This window comes from Micromesistius poutassou (assembly GCF_964030765.1).
Source record: "Micromesistius poutassou genome assembly, chromosome: 22".
NCBI classification, from domain to species: Eukaryota; Metazoa; Chordata; class Actinopteri; order Gadiformes; family Gadidae; genus Micromesistius; species Micromesistius poutassou.
Genome location: NC_140292.1, coordinates 2,830,850 through 2,838,697, shown reverse-complemented (window position 1 = coordinate 2,838,697; position 7,848 = coordinate 2,830,850). Strand labels below are relative to the sequence as shown.

The 7,848-nt window shown below is 42.0% G+C and overlaps 2 protein-coding genes across 2 annotated transcripts in view; one reads left to right on the top strand and one right to left on the bottom strand.

Moving 5' to 3' along the window:
* edil3b (EGF like and discoidin domains 3b) overlaps nucleotides 1-1,823 on the bottom strand; it is a gene marked incomplete at both ends in the record, with an annotated part of 6,134 nt that extends 4,311 nt beyond the window's left edge. The window contains 3 exons of the mRNA XM_084486342.1: nucleotides 278-403; nucleotides 1,388-1,462; nucleotides 1,733-1,823. Coding sequence (XP_084342468.1) covers nucleotides 278-403; nucleotides 1,388-1,462; nucleotides 1,733-1,823 — 292 coding nt within the window. The remainder of the gene's footprint in view (nucleotides 1-277; nucleotides 404-1,387; nucleotides 1,463-1,732) is intronic.
* A 771-nt stretch (nucleotides 1,824-2,594) lies between these two features.
* On the top strand, nucleotides 2,595-6,078 carry cetn3 (centrin 3). The gene is made up of 5 exons (XM_084486266.1): nucleotides 2,595-2,668; nucleotides 3,027-3,162; nucleotides 3,501-3,615; nucleotides 3,876-4,067; nucleotides 5,567-6,078. Exons 1-5 carry the CDS (start codon nucleotides 2,652-2,654, stop codon nucleotides 5,608-5,610), a joined length of 504 nt encoding a protein of 167 aa, XP_084342392.1. The 5' UTR covers nucleotides 2,595-2,651; the 3' UTR covers nucleotides 5,611-6,078.
* Nucleotides 6,079-7,848: the final 1,770 nt, after the last annotated feature.

Sequence of the window (7,848 nt, the reverse complement as noted above, 5' to 3'; positions counted from 1 at the left end):
CTGTAAAAGAATGTTTCTAAAGAAACAGACGCGCCTATCCAACAAATAATAATTTTATTCTGATCCACTTTTGCACCCCCATCGTGGGAAAATCTCAGATAACAATAACTGTTCTCTGAAAATGAGCTATAGCTGTAGCGACAATTTAAGCCACTAGAGGCTTCTTATGTGGAAACGTACATAGTGCAGCTTTAAGGCCATTTTCACTGTCACAGCCATTGTGGCCGCAGGGTTAAGTCATGTCATTCTCCTGAGTTGCTATAAAGATGACACTAACTGTGTTGGCAGTGGACTCCGGTGAAGCCAGGCAGACAGAGGCATACATAGCCCAGGACAATCTCCCCGTGGTCGCTGGTGTTTTCACAGGCACCGCCGTTGTGGCACGGATTGGGCTGACAGCGCCCTGGCAAAACAACAGCAACACATCTTAAACATCTCATGTAATTCACTAGGATCCATTTATTCCTTGTACCATCCTGACAATCAATCACATACTGATGATTATAATAGTAATGATGATGGTGAGAAATATTTTGCAACACTAACCTTCAGTTGAAAAGGATATATCTGTGAATATCAACAAGATCCAGATTAGATAATTAATCCCAAGGGAAATAGCTTCACAGATTGAATGAGTGTGTGTGTGTGTGTGTGTGTGTGTGTGTGTGTGTGTGTGTGTGTGTGCGTGCGTGCGTGCGTGCGTGCGTGCGTGCGTGCGTGCGTGCGTGCGTGCGTGCGTGCGTGTGTGTGTGTGTGTGTGTGTCAGAGTGCGTGCAGTGTTAAACAATTTGTTTCGGGTTAATCTTTCATCCTACAGAGGATAAGTATGTCGCCTTGGTAGTATTGGAGGGAAAATAGTGCACATCTCATTAAATATACAGTCCAGAAGACAAAGAGTGTCGTCTGCCTGGGTGGTCAGTCCAGAGATTATAAAGTGGGTCATTCTGAGAGGACGAAAGCTCAACATGACATACTTAAGAACAAAGACGCAGTGCTCACTCAATGATCATTAGACGAGCATAACACAGACACACATTAAGGGCTACAGTAGATATACTGTACTGTTCAACCTTAAAGTAAAAGAGCCTGTTTGAGTTGTCAATTGATTTGGTGGTCTGGTATTATAGTTATTATCATTGGATAATTGCTTTCAGGTTGAGCCCAGAAAGTTGAGTTTTACTTCTACCTCAACGAAGAGTTTTTATTAGATGTGTTGTTTTCATGACAAGGTGTGTACGTTTGTTTCAGAAGTAGTCCTGCTGCTTGCTCATTTCATCCAGACGATAGGGGCAATGTTGTTCCAATGAAAATATAGGCACATCTTACAGGTATTTTTTTAATACGTCCTAAAAAGACAACAATGTACGATGACGTTATCCAACAGCACCTGTGGTAGAATCCTGTGGCTGCAGAGTGAAGCAGTCTCCTTCACCTTCACACACCAGGGGGCCACACGAGGCTTCTGGGAAGCGGAGAGAGAGAGAGTAGTGGGTGAAAGCATAAGCATTGCATAGTGTTCAAAATAATAATTTATATCGAACTAATTAATGCACACTTATTTCCAAAGCCGCTAAATCCCGCAATAACAATTGGAAAAAAAAAACCTTTACAAATGAATACTTAACTCGCGAGATGTTCTAGGCTCGTTAATTAAAACAAATCGTTGCACTTAAATCCTTTTATCTTCTTTAAACGGCCAAAGTATAGCCTTCGGAAAATATGACGCACTCACCATTTACCTCCTGGTCAGAGACGGTCGCATCAATACAGACAAGTGGCAGAAAAGCCCACAGCATAAGCGTGAAGTTGAATCTGGTCCTCATGTTAAAACATAAACAAACAGCACGCAATGTTTTGGCTGCTTTTTTTCTTCCCTCCCGTCCACTGCGACAGCGGTGCTGCTGGTGGTGACGGCGGAGATGCTGATGATAGTGGTGTCAGGACTGCCTGCAACAACCTAGAATTAACCCGGTGCGCAGTTAGTTTTCCGTTCACTGCGGTCTCACGTCTTCACATGAATAAATAAATACCATCACTTTCTAAAACCGATATATAGCCCTATGCATCCGACAGACGTCGATACCTAGGTTATTTATAGGAATGATTTGAATATTAAAAAACATGGATATTTTATTGCCACATCATTTGATGGTATTTAATAAGATGTATTAAGAATGATTCAAGGTAGTAGGGGTTTGGGAGACTCTGGATGCACGTGTAACGACGTACAAAACCTGTAATCCATCAAATTTACGGAATTAGATGAAGTTGAAATATTGACTAATTAAATAAGGCTTTAGCCTACATGCCAAGTGCCACATTTCTATAATTAGGCTGGTATACTATTAATCATACGTATTAATCTAAAGTGGTAGATTTTTTATTTCAACATATGATATTTAGCAAGAGATTTAAAAAAAAATGTGAAGGTTGGAGATGGAGTTTGGCTGCAACTCTCCGCTCTCATCCCTCGTCCAACTGGTCCTCTGTGGATAAGAGCAAAGAGTGGCTGTCTTTCCGACCAATCATCGACGCCCTTACTGCAGCATAGAAACAAGTGAACCAATAGCGGAGCGTCGTGTGAGCGCGGCTAAACGGCTGTGTTGTGTGTACATGTTTCAATCGCGAATAGGTCGTACGAACCTTTCAGCATGAGTCTCGCTTTAAGGTAACATTTTGGTTTAATAACGTTGATGCTCATGATGTTTTTAATTGTGATAAAGTATTAAAAGTATCATCCGGTGACGTAGACTCGTCCACGGTAGTGAAACACGCATTCACGTTATGGTTAATTTACTGTCGCCTGTTAACGTGTCGATTATGATGGGATTATATCTGTAAGCCTGTAAAATGTACACTGGGCTATTCGATGTATTTCAGTTGTATATCCCGCTGATATATGGTTGTTTGCTGTCATCGGGGTGTTCAAAACACACCGCAAGGTCGCTGTGTTGTTGTGGGCATCAGGTTAAACGTATCGATGATGGTTGGATTTGAACCTGATCAATATATTCCGATCATTGCAGGTCTGATCCCGCTGCAGACAAAGCCAAGCGCAAGAAGAGGAGAGAGCTCACCGAGGAGCAAAAACATGAGGTTAAAGAAGCCTTTGAGTTATTTGACACCGATAAAGATAAGGAGATTGACTACCATGAACTCAAGGTAAATGTTGTAGATCAGCAAGTGAGACACACTGGTCACTTCTAATGTACTGTGTCTACTTGGTACTGCTGGTGTTAAAGTGAGCGAAAACCTTTTAGACCTTGAGAAAGTTGTTGGATCTAATTTGAATAGAATCGATTCACTTTGACTCCCTGGTGAAATTCCTGGCTTCAAACGCCAAATGTCAACAGTCTAACTGTAGGCAGCCTTGTGCACGCTCATTAAGGAAATGTTTGTATGTACAAAACAAATCACTGTTATTCAATCCAAATGTGATCTTTTACAGATTCTAGTCTTGCATTAAATATATCCTTTACAAACGGTTTCCTTCTCGACAGGTTGCGATGCGAGCGTTGGGCTTCGAGGTGAGGAAGGTAGACGTCTTGAAGATTCTCAAGGACTACGACCGAGCAGGAACCGGCAAAATATCATTCGATGACTTCACCGAAGTTGGTGAGCCTCAATGTGGTTGTTATTGTAATGGTGCATGCAGTATGAATAAGAATAACTAGTAGTACAGTTTATTTTCAACATTTATGGTGTTCCCTCTCCTTTTTATTCCCATATAGCGACATCTCCTACATTGTGTTCCCTCTCCTTTTTATTCCCCTATAGTGACAACATCTCCTACATTGTGTTCCCTCTCCTTTTTATTCCCCTATAGTGACAACATCTCCTACATTGTGTTCCCTCTTCTTTTTATCCCCCTGTAGTGACAGAACGCATCCTGGAGCGAGACCCTAAGGAGGAGATCCTCAAGGCCTTCAAGCTGTTCGATGACGACGAGTCGGGCAACATCAGCCTGAGGAACCTGCGGCGGGTGGCCCGTGAGCTGGGGGAGAACATCACGGACGAGGAGCTGCGCAGCATGATCGACGAGTTCGATACCAACGGTGACGGGGAGAGTAAGTGGGGAACGTCACGCAATGGCATGACTCCTGCTGCTGAGTCGTCTCACAAATTAGGCTTTAGATTCATATCTAAAATCTTATTGGCCTCCCGACTTTAGATTCATGTCTAAAGTCTTATTGACCTTCAGAGTTTAGATTCATGTCTTAAATGTTATTAGCCTTCAGACTTTAGATTAATATCTAAAGTCTGATGGCCAATAGGACTTTAGATATGAATCTAAAGTCTGTGATGGCAGTGATGGGAGATAAGATTAAATCTGGGGGAACAGGGAGTTTCACTTTCTTTCGCTTCATATTTGTTTCGATCAATGATGTTGCTGGCAGTGGGTATTTAAGTGTTATTTGAGTGTGTGATTGGCCAAATCAAACTCAGCCAGCATTAGTAAACTGTTAAGAGAGTTTCAATCAACATCGTGTAGACTGGTCGCTGTGGAAAAGCATCTATTAAAATCCCCTTCTGAAATAGTCATTCACCAAATTAGTGCAAATTAGTTTTCCTCGGTAGAATATCTCCATAATGAAAGGGAGCAATGCGGAAATCGCCCCCAAAAATGTTCTGCTACTGGATCAGAGAGTGATCAGAAATTCAATACTTGTATTGGCCATTGTTATATTGATATTAAAGGGCCACCTAGATGTATGCTGGATAGATCAGTCTAACAGCCTACCCAGTGGACTGTAGCAAATGTTGCTCATCATACATTTCCCACTTGTGATTTCACTAAAACACAGGAAATGCTGATTTTCAAACGGCTTGTAATGGCTAATCACACTCACAGCTGTTGGTATAATTTGCCATTAAATGAAACTTCACCTTGAGTATTTGACCACCAGCCACAGCCTAACATGAAATTAGCTAGGAGCAAGACTTTCTAAACCCTGCCAGCGCCTTAAGGACATGCAGCTGAATTCATTGAAGTCGTTTTGGATGAAAGCCTCTGCTAAATTCCTTCACCAGACGCTTACCAATTTTCTAGTAAATAGATTATCAAAATATCATTATTCACTTTTTAAATTACCACACCAATATGATTTTTATTCCCCCGACAATTTTCTCAATTGCCCTCCTTAACTTTGTTCCAGTAAAATGTTAAAGATCATGTTTAGTTTATGATGTGATAATAACCAATAGGGACAAAACGGGCCCAACACCCAACAACCTCCAGTGGAGCTCCAGCGACCTCTAGTGGCAGATCACAGAATGATTTTGAACTGTCATGCGCTTTAATGAGACGCTGATGGAAGAGAAGGAACTGGCATAGTAACAAACCTAATTTACAATAACAAAATGTTAAATTTGATAGAATTATAATTTCAATAAAGATTAACAAATTCATATTGATAATCGTCCTATATTTAATGTGTTTTTATAGAGGGTCCTCGCATTGATTATGAATGATTTACAACTCGATTGTAAATACAAATTTCTATGTTCCCAGAAGTTAATTATTTGGTCACACTTTCATTGTGTGTCTTTTCTTTCCCCTCTCCAGTAAATCAAGACGAATTCCTGTCCATAATGACTGGTGACTCCTAACAGGAAGGCCGCGTCTCAGAAGAGTTTACAGAGACAATGGGGCGTTTCTTCCTGGATGTATACATCATACAGGCTGGTGAGGAACCCAGACAAAGATGATCTGTCATGATCTGTCGTTGGAGCAGCATAACGTCATCGCTCGTGTGCGGACAGATGAAAAACCTTCTGTTACAGTCACTACTGGAATTTGGACTCACATTGAGCACATTGGGACTGAACCAAGCAATGTTTAGCCAGGCTACATCGGCTGTGTGGCTGTTTTCTTGTCGGTCTTTACTGTGTTGATTTACATCTTTTATTTTAGAATACCTGTTCATGAAGTGAAAGTACTCGAGTTGTATTTTTTGCCAGTATAATATACTAGCTTTGGTATACCCAGTAGTCCTTTCTCCGGCTTTATTGTTTAATCTGAATCTTAAACGGACAACATGAAATTGGCTCTATGTGTGATTATTAAGTGATGGATGTTATTTTTCTCGCAGTACTTTTTTTGTTTTTGTTTACAAATGTAATTATTTTATACAAAATAAAATGTGTTCATTTTTAATTCAAATGCTCTATAGTCATATGATTGCTGCTTTGAAACAGGGAGTTGAATGGCATCTACTTAAACTAAACAGAGGGCATTTATCTATGATTAGCCGATGCAGTTGCGTATTTGTTTTTTATTGTTGTAACCCCTGTCTTACAACAGTTGTTGCCACCTAAAACACATTCCTCGAACTTCAGTTTTATGTCCACACTAAATCTGTTTCAGAGTGTGCTGATAAGACCATCTGTCATTTACAATGAAACCATGAAGGGCCCACGCATCTTCTGAAGGTTTTTCCTCTAACCATTGTTTGACTATCGACTGCTGATGTATGTGTTTTAAAAAACAAACTGCCGTGCGTTGTCAGCTAAGCCCGAAGTGACGAACCAACCAACCACCCGACCTCAAAACCGTCCCCAAAGAGCTCTGTCATTAAGTTCCCCCTCAAACCCAAACACTGTGATTCAGACAAAACTGTTTTTTCCCCCTGCTGGTTCCAATGAAAACCACAAAGAGTTGACTTTGCAATCGCTCGGATAATTAAGGAGGGCTTTCGCTGGCTGACATCCCCTGTGTGCCACGACCGACCTATCAGACGACGGCAGAGTTGGGCGTCAACATTCCCTTGCGTTTCTTTTTCTTTTTTGCCTTCTTTTAATTGGAGGGCTGACGTCTCTCCTTCTCAAGTGAGACAAATGAACGCAATTGTAACCCATATGCCGTAATACAAGCCTCCCTCTCTCACCAACACCTCCTCCTCCTCTCCATCACCTTTGTGTCCTATCACACTGTGGAGCCTGGAATCAAAGCGGAGTGCGAGGGAGCGGCGTGGGCTTGGTGGACAGGATCGGCCCATCTGTCCGTCCGTCTATCCGACCAGACTAGATCTCTTTCTCGCTCTCTCTCTCTGTCTCTCTCTCTCGCAGCCCGGGCGCTTCATCGCATGCTCAGCTGTTGGTTCGTCAGCCCCACAGCGCAACCCATGGTCCGCAAATAGACTGTTCCAGTTCCTCCCCAGTTACAATCTCAGCACCCAACCAACCACCACCACCACTACTATCTCCACCACCTCCTCCAAGACCACCACCTCTGCCTCTGCCATCACATCCGCCACCACCATAAAATGTGCGTTCAAACATCCACATACAGTATATGTACTATCCTCCTAAAGTCAACATGATTTTGACGTCTGGCTTTGTTTTGACTGGAGATTGCCTACCTATGTTGAGGAGGAGAAAAGTTAAAGAGAGGTGAATCCTAACGTACAATCTAAGAGCCTCACCCCACCCATCACTGCTCCACCCTCACCACCTCCAAAATGTGCTTACCACATAGACAAACATGTGTAGACACAAGCATGTGTAGACATATAGATGTATAGACAAATGTATGTATAGACATATACAGTACATGTATAGACACATGCATGTATAAACATCCATTTATCTTTAAATACATGTACGTGTATGAACACGTATATTTATGTAACACGTAGGTCCGTTCTCGTAGTCTTCAGGCGTTTTCCTCAGGGATACCTACTGATGAGAACCCTAAGAATAGACGAGGAATGGGCGGGCGTGTTCTTGGTTAGAGATAGCGAGCGTTAAGTTAGGTCACTAATTGGTGATAATGTGAATCATGGTGCTATTGTTATACAGTACGCCTGCCCGTTTGGCTCCCATCACATTCCCTGGGAGGAGGAGAAC